Source organism: Aplidium turbinatum, chromosome 17 (assembly GCF_918807975.1).
Source record: "Aplidium turbinatum chromosome 17, kaAplTurb1.1, whole genome shotgun sequence".
NCBI lineage: Eukaryota > Metazoa > Chordata > Ascidiacea > Aplousobranchia > Polyclinidae > Aplidium > Aplidium turbinatum.
In genome coordinates, this window is record NC_137488.1 from 8,408,761 (window position 1) to 8,429,228 (window position 20,468).

The window sequence follows — 20,468 nt, forward strand, 5'->3', positions numbered from 1 at the left end:
CACTTATAATGATTCACGAGTTAATACAAAACATGTGTATAATTATTATTAAATAAAAACAATTCATAACACGCATTTGTAAAAGTAATATTTTTAATCGTATTTGAAATAGCCTATAAAATAAAGTTCAAAATTCGTGCATTTGCAAACAATTTCCGAGACTTCCTTTCAACTTCATATTCTGATGTATTTTGCAATACACAGATTAAAAATACATGTTCTCGCCACATATTAATGAAACACGTTTGTAAGGGAACACTGATGTTTTCCCACTCACAAAAAACGCTTTGTCAGTGAGAGGCTGTCGTTCGTGTGCCTGAAAGAAACCAGTGGCGTGACCAGTATAGTAAGTTCCTAAGGTGTAGAATAACAACACCTAAAAATTCTCCATTGGCCATACTTTTTATGAAGTCTCCGAAATTTTAAAACAATATTTTGGAAGCCTACGTGAACATAGCCTAGCTTGAAAATTTACCTCGTCAGGAAAGACGGCTTGGTTCCTACGCTCTGGGCTAATGACTGCAAAAGGTTATAACTAAAGCCATCTTATGGGTGCAATGCAACGAGAAATCGCATTGTGGCAATACTTTCACAAACACAAGTACATTGCACTGCGGGGAAGAATTTCTTTCCAGCCAGCAAAAATTTACTGTTTTTCTCAACGTCAAGTGATGTTGAAACGATGTATGCAACGGATTTTTGCTGACTGAATAATACCATCCAAGAAAACAAAAACTGACGAAATAAACCAAAAAAAAAAAAATTGACTTTGTCATGCATGTCAGTAGGCTATGATGATAGGAAGTAAGACCTGTACAATACAGTGTTGTCCACTAAACAAATTTGATAACAAAATACATTGAACAAATGTTGGATAAGCACTTCGCTTTATAACAATCAATACGAAGTTGCCGTCAAAACATTGCCTTTGACAAGATCTGATAGCTGACCATAGATTTCGTAAAATCAATAAAGAACGATAACAATGAATTGAAATTTGATTTGATATCTGACAACAACAAATGATATACGATGGTTCAATTGCGAAGGATGGTTATTTGTAAGTTAACTTTATCTTTGCGCGGAGTGGAATGATGGCAGACATTTCTTTGCTCGGGTTCTCAAACACGCTGTTCCAGAACTTTATCTCCTCTTCATTCGAATCTTTCAGAGATGCATATTTTCCGATTTCTTAAACATACAAGCATATGAGCAATCACAAATGGCATTAATAATAATCGGTCATGTCAAATTTTTTATCAATGAAATTGAATTCTGGTTTGACTAGAATGTAAATGTTTCGGAATGTCAAGTTACGTTTTTTATCACCAAAGAACAAGCAAGAAGCTGAATCGTAACAATTTGAACAAGCAGAATTACCTTCTTTTTTTTTTTTTTTCTTCTACAAACATAGATTTTTCATGCTTTAATAATGTCTTCCTACTATGGATAGTTAGATACAAAACAAAAACATTCTGAACACACAAAAATTTTTTTTTTTATATCGCTTCAACGTTGTCAGATGTTCAAAAGATGTGAATATGACAAGTCTGGTCAATTTTTAAGTCTCAGAATATTTCATTATTTGATTTAATTGTTGCAGACGTGTAGGCCTACCGACGAAACCACACTTGTGTGGTGAAATCTTTTTAAGAAACTTGTCTTCATCAATTTAGTGATACTCTCTGCTTTTTTTGAAATTTTTGCCACGCTACGCATCCTGTTGGATCATTGTGAATTTAAAGGAAGATTTTCATGGAAAAGTTTAGTGAAAAAAAATCAGTTTAGATAATTTTTTGAGATTTTACTGAGTTTACAAAATCAGTAGCCTACTAAAGGTTAAGTTTTGCCAAAAAGAAAAACCTAAAATTTCTCACGTTTTCCATCCGAAAGGCGAAGACCTCCGATCACCAGATGTCGCCCGTTTGTTGCGGTAATTCCACCAATCACGATCTCGATTGTCCGATCGTTGAACTCCGCATGGGAGAAACCTCTAAACACAAACCTGTGGTCGTACCTGCAGAAAAATTCCAGTTAATAGCCATTTTTTAATGCTTTTGTTTTAAAATACACTGGCAGCCCTGCAAGGAATTTGAACAAACTGATCATGATCGGCGCGTATACTATTACTATGATACTATCACCACGTAGGTGCCAGCAGCCCATTTTCTGCGCCAAAGAAGACCTGCTCCCCTCACAGCTCTATTGCTTGGCCCAAATCAATTTATGATCAAATATAAAAATGCGTTGTAAACAAAAAATTATTATCGTGGTTCAAAATGCTATCAAAACAAGGTAAAATAGTCAAAATTTTAAGGAGAGCCTCCCAAATCTTCAACTAAACTCTCTGATTCGAACCTCAACATTTATATTGTCTATTGCTTTTGGGTCATTTCAATAGGATAGTAGTTTGCTAAGTAAATAAAAGTCTCCAGAGCCAAAAAAAGAAAACAAAAATCTTTGGGAAAACGTAGTTGTTAAATGGAGGACAAGAAATATCTTAGTAGGCCTAGAACTCCAAACATTCGTGCAGGATTAAAATGGTTTGTAGTTTGGTACGCAACTTGTTAGGCGCCCAATTGGCCTAATCTGAAATATAAAGGCCAAGCATTTCTTTTTGATATGATTCTCCTTCCTTTTAGTGTGGCATGATTGTTCCAGTTTAGGCTCTTGTCTCTACCGTGTGGCCGTTCCTGTTGATTACGCGATTAAACTATTCTGAAGACTTCCTCTGTCGCAGAATGAAAATGGTTTAAGAAGTGACATATTCATGATGTCATAAAATTCTATTGTAATCTCTAGCGGTGATGGACAAAAACCGGCAGCTGGCTAACTTCAAAGGGTTAGAAAAAAGGCAATGACAAACTACACTTGGATACCCTGTCAAAAATGAAAACACATACTCTGAGAATACTGTTAGATTACCAGCCGCACAATCCCTATTAAGGCAAATTATGACATGTCAACACAACACATACAGTAAGAGGCGAGCGCTGACCATGACAAGTATCACCTTGTTTTGTAGTCGCGCTTACTAACCATTTTATTAACCATGAATAATAGATGCGTTTGCGACTTAAAGTTTCAAATACTATTGACCTTTCAATAGGTAGAATGAAAAGAATCAGTCGAACTGTTGTCTAATGCAAGCTATCAGATTGAAAGAATGTTTCTATTGGTCACTGCTCTGTTACCTGCTTTGTTCCTGTCTATCAAAACTTCGTTAAAGACTATCTAATAATTCATTTGACAAAATGATCAAAATTTAATTTCTACTCAACAAATATTCCCACTGTCCAAAGCTATAAAGTTTTACAACATATTAAGTCCACTGGTAGTCTACAGTAGTCATAATTATTGCAAATGAGATAATAAAAGCTGGCATACTCTCCCTAAAAAGTCATTTTCTGCAGTTATGTGGCAACGTATCAAAACAAGAAACCAAACATCTGTAGTTATTAACGTTCACAAACGTCGTATGCAGTATCGCAAATAATTAAAAACTCTACGATGTTTTGCTTTAGGTTAGCCATAGATGTTTAAGAACTTCGATTTTGGAAAACTGTTCAGTCACATGAAATTAATGACTGCGTGCACTGCAGCAGTCACTGCAGCAAAGGTTTCAGCTACAATATCTTCAGATGTCACAAAGAATGGACTGGTTTTGTTCAGTGTTTTTCCACGATAAACGAGTCAACATTTTCTTATTTTTACAGAGTTATTTCCATTCCATGATGCTAGTAACATTTCTACAAAATCAAATGCAAATTATCAATATGTTCAAATTTGAAACAGCGTTTCACAAGGGAAAATAGCATCTGGCAAAAATGAAGTATTTTATTTGTATCCACTGATGACTAGCCATGTTCTGTCATTGCTAATAATAGCTTCTCGTGACGGCTGTACTGACAAGCATGAACATTCCAAAAACAGATTTGTGACGTCACTAGAATAGCCACAGAAGACAGGCCATCAACATGGTTAAAACAACCCATATAATATTGTATCCCATTGCTTTGAATTGGAGAACAAAGACTGCTATAAATTGCCAACAATTTTATGCATAATAATAATAATTTATTTCACACCAGTTGGGTGCAAAGTAGCGTTATACAAAGTCTTCATAATTGGCGATTTTCAACCAGCTGTCGCAGTTCTTCCGGCAGTGCTTTGTAAGAGATCGAACCCTTCGTATGAAAGATTTCGTTTACATTTGATCAGTTTTGATTTTATGCATAATACAAATAAAAGCAGCCAGATGCAAAAGCAATTCCATTCAGGCGTTGGCTCTATACCCTAAGTTGTTAAGCCATGCCAAAGCTCTTACAATAGTGATGCTTCACTTAGTTCTTGCCTAACACTCAGCATTGAGCAAATGGATCCAGAATAGCAATGTACTCAGCTTTGCCTCATACACGGTCGTGCTGAAACTGTCTGTTTTGTAAAGCGCTAATGACAACGCATATCTGCGATGAGTACAGTTTTTTTTTTTTTTTTTTACAAGCGACTGCCATCATAACGTAATCTTTTTCAGCAATCTTGATCAAATACATTCAATACTATACGATATACAATAATACAAACATGTTAGAGTAGAATAAATATACTGTATCATCGTATTTGTCATTATTTCCAATGTATGATAATTTCCATCTCATTAATGATAATTCGAATATGTGCGCTATAGCAACGAAGTAAGGATTGAGTGACAATATCTCCGTATGTCACAAAAATCTACTTCGGTATTCCTGAAAGTAGTGGTATAAACATATACAAGCTATTATACAGTGTAACTTCACTATTTTTAAAAGCAATCTCAAACCTTTTTATGTAGCGTGTCCATGAGCGTGCCTTATTTGAAATGGCCAACACACACTCAGATCAAATAAAAGTTAGTGAAAAATAGTTAGTCAAAACATCGATTTATAGTATTAAGTTTTTCAAAACCTAAGCACTAACTACTACTAACTATCACTATAATTAGTAAACTCTATACATGATGCTCGTTTTCCAATCATGCAATCTTGGTTCAACTCCCGGCTTCAGCTGGTTGTTGAAAAATACCAATTCCCTCTATACCCAGGGTGTGATAGATTGGGTGGGCGTAGATGCTGAAGGAAAGGCGGCCGAGAAAAAGGAGCTAGCCAGTGGCCACTCTACTGTCGTTAGTGCCAAAGACTTAGTAAGTTATAATGAGAACCTTATCTTCTCATCCCCCGATGCTTGGATCAAGTATGGGACTCACCTTACGTTACACATGATTGTTTTATTGTTCATTATTATTGATTGATTGCGTCATGACCTTACCTTGGGTTTTCAGTGCCTTTAACAACTTCAGTTTTCATTTTGGATCCATGATAGCGGTCGGGAAGAAGATAACATTTTACGTATGTCTTAGCTTTGCTCCTAAAAGAAAACATAAATATACATATGTACAATGTACATATGATATAAGTAACACTGTAACAGTGTATACGTAATAGTGTAGGCAAGCATGTGTGTAAGTGCATAAGCTACACAATGCGATGATAGTGTATTCCCTTTAGCACTCTTTCGGGATCCGCTATTCCTGCAGATCCTGCATTCGTTTGTCACATGGTAAGCCTAAGAAAGTTTCCGCGAACCAGAGTTCATTGTGAAAAGATGGATAACATGAGCCTTAACTGGTGTCGAATTTCAGCAACAAGACTGGGTGGCCCCAAACCACTTAAAAATAAAAGTCCATGGCTTTTGTATGGTAAGTTGAAACGTGAGAACCTCTGCTGCATGCCAGTGTGGTGCAATAGAGCAAACGACCAACCACATAATTTTTGGCTGCCTAATCTACTCTTTTTCCAACAAAACAACTGGCATTCGCCTGTTAGATAGCTTGGCAAAATGAATCTAAGGTTCTGGCAAAACTGATTCATTTGCTTCATATAAAAGAAGAGGTCACACGTTAGCTGATGTTAGTTTTACAGCTGTAACGTAAACAACTTGTTCTTGTTTATTGAAAATACGATAAATTAAATCCATTAAAAGGTTTTCTTTTCATCCATTTCTATCACTTGCATCCGGCAACACTGTCAGTAGCTTGACCATGAGGCGTTATCCTCTTCATAGGAGGTTTTTCTGTACTCTGCGAACGAAGATGTACCTTCACCACATCAGATCAAATGTTGAAAAATAGTTCCTTCTGGGATTGTTGAGAAGTTCTACTTATTGTCGCTTATTTTTGTTGTTGTTTTTTTTGGGGGGTCACAGTCTTGAATCATAGAACAACATCACTCTTTCTAGTGTAGATGATTGCATCTTCTTTTCAAGAATTTATAGTAGTTTGTTATTTATTCTTTACGTTGCAAAACTAAGCATACGTGAGTAAGTAAAATGAGGTCATTGTTAAGTCAAGTGTAGAGAATATGAAAGTTTTCCAGCCAATCTCAGTGATGGTAGACGACTCAGTCTCATGCAGGCAATTAACATGCAAGGAAACACAACTATAATGCTTTTTATTTGTTTTCCCGTTCTCTAAACCCAAGCCCACCACCAACCATGCGATTGGATGAAGGTCTTAAAAAAGTAATTTTATTTTCCACAGTTTCGGAGGAAGACAACATATCTGGCCTAATTACTGCAACACTTTTCAATCTTATAAATATTGTGAATGTTAACAATAAAAACAACTTTATTGATTTTACAACAATCAGGTCATTACCATTTCCAAGAAGCTCTTCTATTAAGACTTATCAATTATCAATGCTTTGTACCGCAATATCAATTTTTTGTGAAGTTCTTATAGCCTACTGTTAATTTCAATAATTAGGAAAGTTTAACATTAAAACAGCGCTTAACAACAATACTTCACCTCACTGCACTCGGAAGACGAAGATCTGTAGCTCCTCTAACAAGTAAATGTAGTTCTCCATCTTTGTCGCGTCGTGAACCACTCTTGGTTAATTTGTCCACTGGTACTTTCGAGCCAGCCAAGATGACGTAGGTTTTGCGAGTAAGAACATCCAGCTGTTTGTTTTGAGGAAAGCGTCTGAAGCGAACATAGATTTATGCAACTCACGGCAACTTAGGCCGTGTGCAACTCATGTCGATCAATTGCACCCACACAAAGCAAGAACGACTGGATGTCGATACCATTGCCCCAAATTTACTTTACTTTAAACTTTACATTTAAATCTTTGCAAAATTTGTTAAACATAGACCATAGATAACTCGTGTTTCTCTCTCCTCTATTCTGCCATGTCAAAATGTGATAATTGTGTCGAAATATTGTCCTTCGAGTAATGTAAAATGCTGTAGAGCAAAGACAAAAGCAAGATTAAAATCCTGATGTACAATTGATAAATACCGTAAAGCATAAATCAAACAGGAATACATTATAATCGCGTAATCGTAGCTACAGCATAATATAGGTCCACATAATTATATCGATATATCATCTGAGGGCACCGAGCCAGTGACTTCCAAGCTAATGTTCAATAAAGGAAGTCTGAAATTTTATGGTATTTTTTATATATCGTAAGATCTCAAAAGTTTATAATGTGATTGCTTAATCTTCGGTACATAAATTTGGTTTAAACGACTTGACAGCATTCTGGATTAATCCCTCGAGCATTTATCTGAGATTCATTACTTAACTCATCCGGATCAAATAAATGAAAAAACAAGATAAAAAGTATGCATATTTCAAGCAACAAGCCGTAGAAAAACGATTGCGAAACATACGTTCCTTTGGAAGGGAAAGTTTTCTGCTTTACAGCGTCTGGTGGGAAATACGTCAGAGCTAATTCAATCTCTCCAACAAAATCCTGAAACAATGTGCAAATAAGAAAGTTCTTCTTCGCCCGGCAACAAAGCGCTTTTTTGTCATGTAAACATAAATTCAAAATATTGTGACTTGGCAAACGTACAGTGCACTAAAGCGAGCCACAATGTGACTTGCAATTAAATTATAGTCTCTTGGCGAGCGGAATTTTCGTCATGCAACTTTTTTTTATTAGACAGTTAATCGCGTAAAGTTCCAAACAGTCACTGACAAAATGGAGACTAACCGACTAGTTCTAGAGAGTAAATGCTAAAACCAAAAGGATCGATTCTATTCCAGTGTTGCTGAAAGCAGATATTTGCTGAAGGACAATATTTAACTTCAGTGTTTCAATGTTTTAAGGCAGCTTTGTTGAATGCCAGTAAGGTTTGTACAGTACAGTAGGCTACATATGTTTTTGTAGGCCTACTGTGGTTGCACTTAAATCATAGACATCAGCAGTACAGTGCATGGGTAAATTACATAACAGGGCTCCAAAAGCGGTAGGTCAGACAAAGGCATACGAGACAACCCACTCCTAAACAACAAAGTAGGACTTTTAACGATATTCAAAGTATATTAAAGTTGAGATACAGTTGTAGCCTAAATGCATGAAGTAATTTGTCAAATGATCAAATTCTTATTAAGGAAAGCTTGTCAAAATGTTTGTATTTGACCAGAGTCTTTGTGGGGAATGATAGAATTTCAGTTTTTTCTTGCAAGCAAATACTTTCGCTTTTGATAACTACATCGTGGTAGTTCACCATTGTTAGATGGTGGCATAAAGAAGAAATTGAAAATAAAAAGCAATATTATTATTATTATCAACTAAACATCAGTACCATACTTTTAGCAAGGTATAGTGGCATTTGCCTTGGCCCCATCAACCCTCTAAGTAAGTCATACAACGCAACTGTTTCATTTACCACTGTTCAGCAGGCCAAAGTAAGCAAAATTTCTTTGTCTAAAATAAGACCACTGCTGTCTATGTTAAGTTCTTTGTCAATTCTGCATCGATCTCACTCCGGTCAATGGTAACGTCTGAGCAATGGTGATCAAATTATTAACTAGCAATAGCCTACTTTAAACGATTAGATGGTAATTACAAGCTTACCTCTGCATACATAGCTGATCTTGATCGCATTGATCTGCCATTGCTGCGTGGTAAATGGGGAAGTGGGGACTCCGAGTTTTCTACGGACAACAAATATACATTGACTTCACCTAAATTGCTCAGACGATTACTTATCCACCGACCAATATCGATGAAGCGACTACTTTTTCACGAAAATGTATAATTAAAGGCATTGAAATTGGTACATTAGTTCAATTATTATAAAGAAAACCTTACCTGAAAGCAATGACACAACACGGTCTCTATCCTCAGTGCTTTCGCTGTTGTCCTCTCTTAACTTTAACCCTTCGATTGGTTTGACATCGGTTCTGGAAGAATTTGAGACTGGAGTGTAGCTGATACTGTGTCTTGGCATATCTCGGTTATTTCTAGGAAGCCTTGGTGTTGATAATGAGTTTAGACGTGTTTGGCTTCGTTCATAGTTGGAGTTTCTTGGTGTTGAGATTTGCAGTGATTGACTAACTGTCTTAGGAGCAGTGATGGCAAGTTGGAGTAAGGTATTTTCGCTTTCACTGTCCGGAATTACTTGTACTTTTGGAGGTGGTCTGACAATATCTAATGATTCCATGGATGACGAGTCTGAGATCTGAAATATGTTTTAAGAAGCTTGGTGGTTAAACTAAGTGTACTAACTAATACAGTCGTAGCCTACTATACTTCAAGTAAAAAAAATCAAACACAAGAGTTCAATACTCCGAGAAAAGAAAAAATAACTCCAAACTAATGTTGGATAAAAACTTTACAATTACAAAAAAAGCTTTGTCATTATGATGACCTTGTTTAATGTTAAACTTTTATCAGAGGAGAGAAAAGCGTTTTTTTGTGTACGAAATAATGTTGCTTGGCTATTGCGAGGTTAGCAAATCAGTCCAGTGACGGAGTCAGAATGAAAATTTCAAGGAGATAAAAGAAGGAAATTTTCTTGGGAGCAAATATTTTAATGACAAAAATAAAATGCATCTATTGGTAGGCTAGATTTGATCAATGTATAGCTGAATTAGTGTGCAATATTATAGGCTAGCCATTATGGCTTATGACAATTGATAGTTTAAATGACTTCTTTTTGACGTTTCACAGCTTCAAATCTTTCATGTCAGCAACATAAATTTAAACTTTATCACAGAGCAAAAAGCAATTGAAAAATGGCAATCAAAATAAAATACTACAATGTGATTGAGTTGTTCTAGGTTAGCTATTAATAAAAGAAGTCTTGTTGTTCTGTTGCTTAGTCTTACCCTTCTGTCATGAGTTTGGTGGGGATACGTTTCGACTTCATTGTCGATTATTCCTGTTGCTGTAAAAAAACAAAGACAGCTTTGAATTCAATGTTGATCTTGTTTTTTTGCAAATCATGTAATTTGTTAAAGCATCATAGGAACAACTTTTTATGCATCTAAAACATGAGATGGCGCAGCAAATAAGGCGTTGGCTTTCCAATAATGCAAACCTAGTTTGACTTCAGGCTTAAGCTGGTTGTTGAAAACACCGCTTACCTCTACCTAAGTAGGGTATAACAAATTGGGTGGGCAAAATTGCTAGAGGAAAGGCACCAAGAGAAAAAAGAATCAGGCACCCTACTCTCTTTAGTGCCGAAGGCTAGTACAATGAGAACCATATCTTTTCATTCTCGACCATTCGAATCAAGTATGGAACAACCTTCACCTTTTAAACGTGAGAACACACTGCCCATAGTTTCAGCACGGTAATTTCTTAGGATGCACTTTCTGTTAAAAATGTCAACAAAATATTTACCCAGCGGTTCTGACACCCTTTCATCTCCTTTCAAAGCAGCTATCACCACGTCCTGGGCAGGAACATAAGACTCGCACTCAGAACTGTGAGCTTGCTGCCATCGTGACCTGATGACGTCATCAGAAGTGACTTCCCGTTCGCCGTTTCTGCAACATGCAGAATAATCGTTATGTGTTTGTATTTAGCAACAACACTTAAAGTAGGTTACGACTTGCTTTCAGATTAGTAAAGATCTTTGGGCTTCAAACGAAATTCACTTTTTGGGTAGGCTAGTTCTTTCTCGGTGTTCACACTGTTCAAAACTATAACAGGTTTTGTGAGATGTTATTCTCAAAATTGCTAAGATTGTTTCAAGCTTGATCTGAACGATTCATGACGTGGATCTACTGGTAGAAAACTAAATAGTACAAAAATACAGACACCCTACCCTACGACATAGGCTACAGAAGCAAAATGCTGTGTGTAAAAAGTCAACACTATATTGTTGTTGAGTTACATGGGGGAAAACAGCTTTTATCAAATCATGCTTAGTAAAATAAACTTTATGAATTCGACCCTGAGTAGTAACTCCAACTAACAGTAACATCACCATCATGCGATCTTGTCTTTTGTATTTGCATGAAACAGGTTCTTACGAGATGATAACAGTAAAAACGAAGCTATGGATATTGTAAATTAAATGTTTTATTCCATAAACAAACAATGCATCTTATGAACATTTTTTTGTAGTCTGGACATTGTAGTAACGTTGGAAAAATGACTAAACGTTAAACAGGAAACGAGACTATTGCATGGACTTCTAAATAGTAGCATCTGGACTGGAAACTAACTGGACAACATGAGGCCAAACAGTTGGTACAACAGTTGGCCAACAGTGGGCCAATAGCCAAGTAACTAACCCTGTTGGCCCACTGTTGGCCAACTGTTGTACCAACTGTTTGGCCTCATGTTGTCCAGTTAGTTTCCAGTCCAGGTGCTACTATTTAGAAGTCCATGACTATTGTCTGCTGGGTAACATTTGACTTGATGAATGAGATCTTTGCGCAGGTACTTATTTATCGCTTTTGTAAGCTAAGCAAGTGAGAATCCCTCAGTTCACTTTGTTTTTATTTCTGACCATCACAACGAAAAACAATAAATGCCAAACATAGCAGAGATTTAGAAAAAGCTAGAAATGGTTCAAAATTGTCAAATGGTATCAGTTTCTCATTAAGAAAAGCATCTAGTCGCACGTTTTTTTTTTTTCAATTAACGAAGGTACGCGCACGAAAGAATCAAACAAAATTGCACCACATCAACGTAACCTCCAAGAAACATGACAAGAACACGTCACAATGCCCAATACCACTGCACGTCGAACACTTTGTACTGCTAGTTAGTGTTATATACAATTAAGTCGATAGTAATTAATATTTCCCTAGCAAAAATACAGCATGACTGAAAGCCCCGAATATCATTGAGTTCTTTTGAATATCACAATTGTAACAAAAAACTATGGCTACCTAGGTGGCCAAGGAAGAACCAAATACTGTACATGGAGTCAATAGAATTTTTTATCTGACAATACAGAGTTAATATCATTGGGGCTGTTCGAAACGAACATTTTTTGAAAGAAAAAAATCTCTCACAATGAAATTTAACTCCAAAAGAAATCAAGATTATCTCTTTCCTACCTACTTCACTACAAATTTTAACGCAAACTATTTTTCGCTATCCATAAAAAATTAAGCCTCAAAAATATCTGTAGTGATCAGTCCATTGAGTCGAAAGCCTATGATTATAACCATAGGCATACGAAGCCGAGCAACGTTATCAAGTTTATTACATTTACAGTAACACAAAACTACGCAACAAATTAAATATCGAACGTTTTCGACATCACAAGATGTCCTCTTCAGGAATAACATACATGCAATTTAACTACATCTGAATAAAATACAATGGTTTACTAAATCTATAAACAGGAAAAAGCAAAGACTGCACACTGCACAGTACTTCTGACTAGCTCAAACTCAACGATATAGGTGCTGATCAACAATATAGATATGATCAGTGGCTCCGAGAGGGGGGGGAAGTCGGGCTACTTCCCCCCTAGCATAACATTGTAAAGGAAAAACGAGTAGTTTTTCGTTTTGTCACTTTTGAGGGGGGCCCATTTTTACTACTAAAACAAAAATTTATCATCCTAAAAGTAAACAAAATATTGAATGAAATGCGTACGGTAGTTACAACTTTACAAGTATTTTTCGATCATTCTTATGTTGTTCTAACTTGAAAACTAGTGCTGCTTTGGCTAAGCGTGTATTAACTTATGTTTGCTTGACCAACTGTACCTTGACATGAAAAACTGCGTTTGCCAGGCATATGATAATGGATCCAACATATTTGGAAAAGTGTCCAAGCAAGATTGAAGAAAGTAAACCCTTCTTGCCTATTTTCTTCTTATGGATGTCATTGCTTAAATGCACTAGAGTTGGAGTTCATGGTGTGCAGTGTTGTCCAAACATTATATCATTTTTTAGCAGTGTAATTGATCGACTAAGCTTATGTCATTTTCAATTGCAGCCAAGCCAGATAGGAAATTCTAAAGAAAGCTATACCATTTCCAAGCAGCCTACTTGAGCAGTTTCAAACCTGTGCTTCTCTGCATTATGTAGATTACAGTCCTAAGCGAGATTCACCCTACTAACCTATTTATGCAGCGATAAAGAACTGTTCAATCTTTTCCGGCCCCAGAGGAGGCTCACACGACGACGACGACGAATGGACAATAAGCTGATGAATTTAATGAAGTTGAAGGAAGATGTAATCAAAGTTACAGAAAGCTGAAATGTAGGCTGGAAAGTGTTACAGGAACTATGGACTAAAAAAAAAAATTTCTGGGGACAGAACGCTCCTACAACTTCGCTTCACCAGCTCAATCTTACAAACGAAATTTATTCTACTGTACTCTATGTTGCAAAGGATTCACTAGCTGTTGGTAGTTTATTCACAAATGTATCAACAAACTCAGATATCCTTGATAAGTTTGAAGTCCTATGGAAATATCATTGTATGTCTGATGTGTAATTGTAGGCATGTGGAACAAATTTAAACAAGTTGTACAACAATGACATTTTAGATAAGTTGGTAGGCTACTTTTGAAAGAAAGCTACCCAGCAAACCGGAACGCATTATCCCACGATGTCTACTCAAGGAAATCATTGATTGCAACTTTCCAAACACTTTTTCAAATATGTTTGTTGCTTTGAAAATTTGTTACATAAACCAGTAGCCTACCCCCAACGGTTGCGAGTTGAAAATGTGGTTTTAGCACACAGAAATTTGTAAGATTTGTTTACGCACCACCACGACTCAAAACCGAGTGAAAAGCTTATGCATGTTGACGTTGTGCATCAAATTAGACCTTGCAAAATCTTTATTATTTGATGCTGTGATCCGTAACTTTGCGTGGCAAAAGGTTCGGAATGGATTGAATACTTTGTTGAGCTGTTTTCATTGCCGCATTGTGTGTTTACAATTTTTCCTTTATCTACTGTAGGTTATACTAAAATTACCACCTATAGCAGAGCTACTCAACTGGCGGACTGCGGTCCGAATCCACACCTTCTGGGTGTTGATGGTGGACCTTGAGCTTTTGGAAGAATACCCTCATTGCCACGTTTCAGGGCTTCTTTAAACAGATTTCTACTGGGAGGAAGCAATCTTTACTGTGATTATCGTAGTTACTGGGGCCTTCGACTCCCAGACTCCCCAATAGTCACTCCCAGATAGTTTAACTTTCGTTGTTGCTTGTGAAATAACTTATTCACCGGACCGCTAAAAATATTCAACTTGTCAAACTGGACCTTTGTTAAGATTAGTTGAGTAACCCTGACCTATAGCAATTTCGATTCACAACATGACTGGACCAACGCGACGCAGACTTGTCAAGGGAGGAGACGTTATCACCGACCCAAAAGCGGCTTTTGCAGGATACCACACAACGAACAGACAAGAATTCATCAGCAAACAATCCCGCACTGCCTTGACACTAGAGAGTTTGAACAAACTATACTGCATTCTTTGGATATGGTGCATCTTTCTTGGAAGTGTCTTTATTTGGGGCCGGAAAATCGTTTTGGTACGGGACCTAAATTCTCCTTTCAACGGCCGTGGCCAAAGGCACCATGTATGATTATGAAGTGTGCATGTGCACATCATATAACTTTACTGCAATTCTTTCAAGAGAAAATATTGAGCAACATGGGCAATTTTGCTGCAAGCGTAGTCGAGTGATTTTTGTTTATTTTCATAATTATTGAAAGAAGTTTTTTCATATAGATATTTATACGTTGTTTAAAATCGAAACTTTAAAGGAATTCAATTTCACGATGAGGAAAGTAGCCAAGTTCGGCTTAAGACACATGATGCAACGCATGATACAAATTCGTCACTTGTATTTTTGCTGAAAAATGTTTTTTTGGAGCCCACTTTTAGTATTGTTTCCCGACCAGTCATGATTTCTCTCGGAGGCCCTGGATATGATGCAAGCCTGACATACATCGGTATACCGACAAGACATTTATCGACTAGAGCTGGGAAACACCTGAATTTGAATTCTATACAGAAAAGTGCAATTAAAGTTCACATTTTCTCAGGTACAGAATGCGAAAACAAAGTTTATATCAAGTAATTTGAGATCATGTCCAGAGGCAGGTCTGAGTATCAAGCCAAGATCTTAAAAATCTTGTACATAAAACGTAACAATCCACCTTTGAACAGACAATTGTATGCTTGCGGTTTATCTTTCTTGCTCTCTGTATTTTAAAATTAGTTTTTTCGCACCTTGCCTTCTACCATATCATGTGATTTGTTGAACACCTTTTGATGCAGTTACCTATAATTCTCGTAGATAGAGCCTATATCGTTGATTTTGAACTAGTCGAACTCGTCGAGATACCTTGTCAATGACATGATCAATTTCTAATATTATATGAGGGCAACATTTCAACGTTTTCTCCTCTTCTATAACACACGTTCTTCAAGGAGCTTTTCCCAGTTTTTTGCTCTGTCCGTCATCCAGAAATCAACTGCAGATATCTTCCACATCTATATCTCTCAAAATGGCAAGGCATCAAAGATTATTTATTCATGTGCAGCAGCTGCACCATCTGCTCCACTGTGGCTTACATTTTCAAGATAGTCGGTGGTAAGTATTTTACGCTTGTCGGGATCGCTTCAGTTATGTGATTGGCCTTAACATCATAAAGTTCACAACCTGCTGCTTTTGTGGTATCGTCTGATCCTACTGTAACAACTTCATCGTCACTATAATTAGCGGCTTTTTGTCAGTTAAGATAAGTAGCATTCCCAAAAAACGGTTAGCTTGGAATACGTATGAAAGATCTTTAGCAGAACGACATTGCTTCTGCTCTCATCCGACTCGTTCTGCAAATCGTCATCCGTTGATTCACTGTCGCGTTCGAGAGATCTGCGAACTCGGACCACTGCTGACCAAATATAATATTTATTTTTATAATTATACCAGGGACAATTTTGCGACTAACCCTATGGTTCGTCAAGCTCTAGACGTGTACCTGATACTTCTCGTCAAATTGCCATCTGCTGCTCACAGACCCATGTAGAAAACATTCCTAGTATCTTGTTCCCTTGCACTTTCCATTCTCGAACCTTTCATCAAACGAGAAGTCGTTGAAGACCTTGTGTGTGCTATTTTGATCTTATGTGCACATGTCTTGTAAACAAATAACCTTTTTCATCAGCATAACGCAAGGTTACCCACCCAGCAGTCATTTCACCCGAGCTTATAAAGGGGGTAATTGTGACGTAACAATTAAAGTGACGCCAAAGACAATGCTTTGTGACCTACGTATGTAGGCTACTGTCATGCGTAAATCACGTAATTTGGTAGCTAGTTTTAAAAAAGGTTACTGCACTGACCGAAAACGACACAATATATAAAAGCCTTCCATAAATTCGGATTCTACACACAATTTCGTTTGAGAAAACCCTTGTTGAGAATACATTTTCATAAAAATCAAATATAGTTATTACTCTCTAGAGTTCTAAACCCTTGACAGCCTGTTTCACCCTAAAAGGAGGATCATCAGAAAGTCCTCAAAAATATGAAAAAGCAATAAATTGGTAATAGTAATACCTGAAAAGATATTAAATATTATAACCTTAATTTAATCTGCAAAAAAACATCACAAGTACAAATGTCTACCTCCATCCGTTATCACAAAAGCCTCAATTAATAAAGGTGCTCACTGCTTATTTACCTTACTATTACTTCGGCTTACAAAACATCTTAGAATCAAAAAGAAGTTGATTATTAAAATTGCGGTGATGTAATGCTGAGCGAGTTTCACTCTCAAACCCGGTTAAAAAGAATACATTGCTTCTATGCATCGTCATTTGACATGGTTTGATCTCCTCGATGTGGGGCGTCTAAATATCTAATCTAAACTTTTAGCAAATGTTTGCAGTAAGTAGCGATCCCAACAAAAAGTTAGAGAGTTCTCAACAAATGAATGCAAATATTTCAGGTCACTACTCAAAGTTCATAAAAAATTTTTGTTCAACGATCGCTCTCCCATTTTCAAAACTTCTGGATACCCCAGTCTGCACAAGTTTTTGATGGCGACTTTGAGAAGAAGCACGTCAGACGGCCTCGAAAAAGTAAAAGTTGAACAAGCTCGTACAAAAATGTGACCCGCAGGGGCGATTATAAACACTGTCTTGTGATGGAAGTTGTTGAACAGCTAAAACCAAAACAAAAATTTTACCACCAAATGACTGACTAGACTTGAAAATCGAATTTGACTGACTTTTCGTTTCAAAATGCAGAAACAAGAACAATCACGATATTGCATGATGGAATATAGGGTAGGCTTACTACCGTAGTAGGCTATATAACTATATGTCAGAGGGTTATAGGTGAATTGTACGTAAACAGTTGTTCGTAAAACAATTGTTCGTAAACAGTAAGTTGTTCGTAAAACAATTCTTCGTAAATCATTTCTTCGTATACATCAGTTGTTGGTATAGTGAATTGTTTGTTTGTTTATCTTTATCCTGCATTGCGGGAAAGCGGACTTGAGCGCTATGCATCGGTGTACGCCTTCCGACATACACCTGACCCACGCTGCAGCCGACGGCAATGTCTGTTTCCGATTGTCTACTGTACTTATGACTTAAATTTGGTACTACCCATTACTCGAAATCGATCACTAGGTAGAGGCAATTATCGTAAAGTTTCTTGCCCAGAGAAACAACAGCAAGTGCGGGTGGCTGGAGTCGAACATGCAGGCTCTCGACTGCGAGCCCAACGCGCTAACCACTCGGCCACGGCTGCCGAATTGTTCGTAAATAGGTGATAGGTCAATTGTTTGTGAACATTTTTTTCAGTTGTTACTCAGGGGCGCCGGAAGCGGGGGGCAGGGGGGCATCATGGAGGGACAGGGGGGCAATGGTGCCCTTTTAAAGTCATGTAAGCTACTGCACATTTTGCAATATAACAATTTCTGCTATTCGCTTTTAACCTAATTATAACACAGGCCAACAAAAAAATTTTGGCACAAATAAAGGTGAGAGTCATTTTATAGTATTTCAAGGCCCCTGATTACGAAAATGCACTTAGTTTTTTCGAATTGGCTCTAGTTTTCGAGATATTCGACAATGAAAATATTTTTGAAATCGTTAATCAAAAGCTTTCAATCAAAAGCTCAAAATAATATTCACAGCACAAATTTTGCAACACAGTAGGTTACATCATTATAACATAGCATGATGTCCTTCTTTGTATACCGGAAACTTGTATCATTACTCGATAGTGAGCTGATAGATGAGCATTATCGCTATATCTTATCTTAAAAGTTAAAAAAATTGGCCTTTCAGCAACAAAAGTGCCCTTTTTCATAATCCTGCCCCCCCCCCAGTCAAAAATTGTTTCGGCGCCCCTGTTGTTACTCGTGCAGGACATTTCCTTTAAAAATGCTCAAATTTTCAATAAGTAGTTTCTTGCCCTTGTGCGTTAAGTGCGCTATAATCTTTGTAATAAAGCTGGCCACCATACAAAAGTTTTGGCTTTCCTTTGTCGTTGCCATTCTGAATCAGGGACTCTACACTCTGTCTGCTCGTCTACACAGCACGTCACATCTAGCACATCTCTAGCATATAGGCTACGCTACCCTAATTAATTGTCCGTAAAGAATTGTAACTGTTTTACGAACATTTAGTCTTACGGTCAATTGCATGCACGAAGAAATGCTTTACGAAGAATTGTGTTACGAAGAATTAATTTTACGAACAATTGTTTACGAACAATTGTTTTACGAACAACTGTTTACGAAAAAAACGTCGGACACCATGTCAGAGCAAACTCAATATAATTCATTTACAATGCTAAATTGAATCAAACAAATGCTAAGTTGAGATTAAAATGCTGAAACTATTAACAACAGTTTGAAACAAAATCAAACAAAAGATTGTAACATACTTTTTGTTTTTGAGATTTTCTTCTAATTTCTTTGATCTTTTCAAAACACCGCGAAGATGACTGATTTCTTCAGGTGTCAGAAAAGTAAGATCCAATTCATTAGCCATAGTTTCTGAGGCTATTCTATATAAACACTTTTGTGGTAAATAAATGAAAAAAATCTGTTCAATGTACAAATGTAGCCTGAACAAAAAGCAATTAAACAAAAAGCAGAACAGTTGTCCTGAACAAAAAGCAATTGTCAAATCTGCAGAATTATCTGAGTTTGATTTGTGCAGGTGGGAATAGTAATGATTGACACAAGTTTGCCAGCTTCCTGCCAAGTAAGCTTTTACTTCAAACCGCACAGTCGCTTTAACGCGAAAAGCAACCCTTGGTGACATTGATCTAATTTGCAGACTTGTAGTGCTGACAAGGCAAAATATTTGAAAAAATTTAAGATGTTTTCTTTCAAATAAGCAAATTTTGAAATCGTTATTTCATATTGTTTATAGAACAAGGCTGACAAAGAAATACAGTAAGATAATACAGTATTCCAGATTAAAAATTCTTTTCACCCACGACAGCTGTCGCCATGATCAAGGCAAGTGATGGAGAGGCTAATTTAACACCCTTACTGTTGGGCTGTAATTAATAAGAAAAAGATTTTTAGTGATTGATTAACTTTATGCTATGCAAGGCATGCAGGAGGCTAAACGAGAACGAGGACCTGAATTGACAGTGGACTGCACTCTGCAACCAAAGCAAAAAATCTTTTCATGCACAGATAACCAAGCACGGCGGAGCAAATCATTTTGTAAAAGTAGGCTACTTATTCTGTACTGATGGTTCACTAGATTGTCACACAAGTTCATAGTGTTGCATCACATCTTTTTTACAAACGATGAAACGCGATACCAATCATTATAATCTGCACAATCAATCTACTTAAGCCATAGCATCTTTTCACATATAAACTAGGTGGGCAATTGCCCACCTAGTCCCTTTGCTTGCCCTCCTAGCCCTTTCTTTGCCCCCCTAGTTTGAAACTAGGTGGGCAATTTTTAAGACTTAGCTAAATGGAAATCTTCAGCATACATTTAGAACTTATGAGCCCACCTTATAATATCCTTAATGTTCTATTCAAGAAGATTAATTGTCAATTTGTGTTGTGAGTACCTCAAATTTTGTGTGAGATTTTAAATGTCTGAATTAATGAAGTTTGTTTCCTGATTTTCATCAAAATAAAATACCAGCTCTTTAGAATCATCTAATTCTGCAAAGACTCAACTCATTATAATATC

The 20,468-nt window shown here is 36.8% G+C and overlaps 1 protein-coding gene across 1 annotated transcript; it reads right to left on the reverse strand.

Annotated features, from left to right (window-relative positions):
* Positions 1–125: 125 nt before the first annotated feature.
* Positions 126–19,294, reverse strand: LOC145786783 (uncharacterized). The gene is made up of 10 exons (XM_082598525.1): positions 19,186–19,294; positions 10,683–10,828; positions 10,166–10,224; positions 9,147–9,516; positions 8,910–8,989; positions 7,717–7,799; positions 6,845–7,021; positions 5,308–5,406; positions 1,878–2,017; positions 126–1,191 (listed from the first exon to the last, which is right to left on the reverse strand). Exons 1-10 carry the CDS (start codon positions 19,290–19,292, stop codon positions 1,055–1,057), a joined length of 1,398 nt encoding a protein of 465 aa, XP_082454651.1. The 5' UTR covers positions 19,293–19,294; the 3' UTR covers positions 126–1,054.
* Between the last annotated feature and the right edge of the window lie 1,174 nt (positions 19,295–20,468).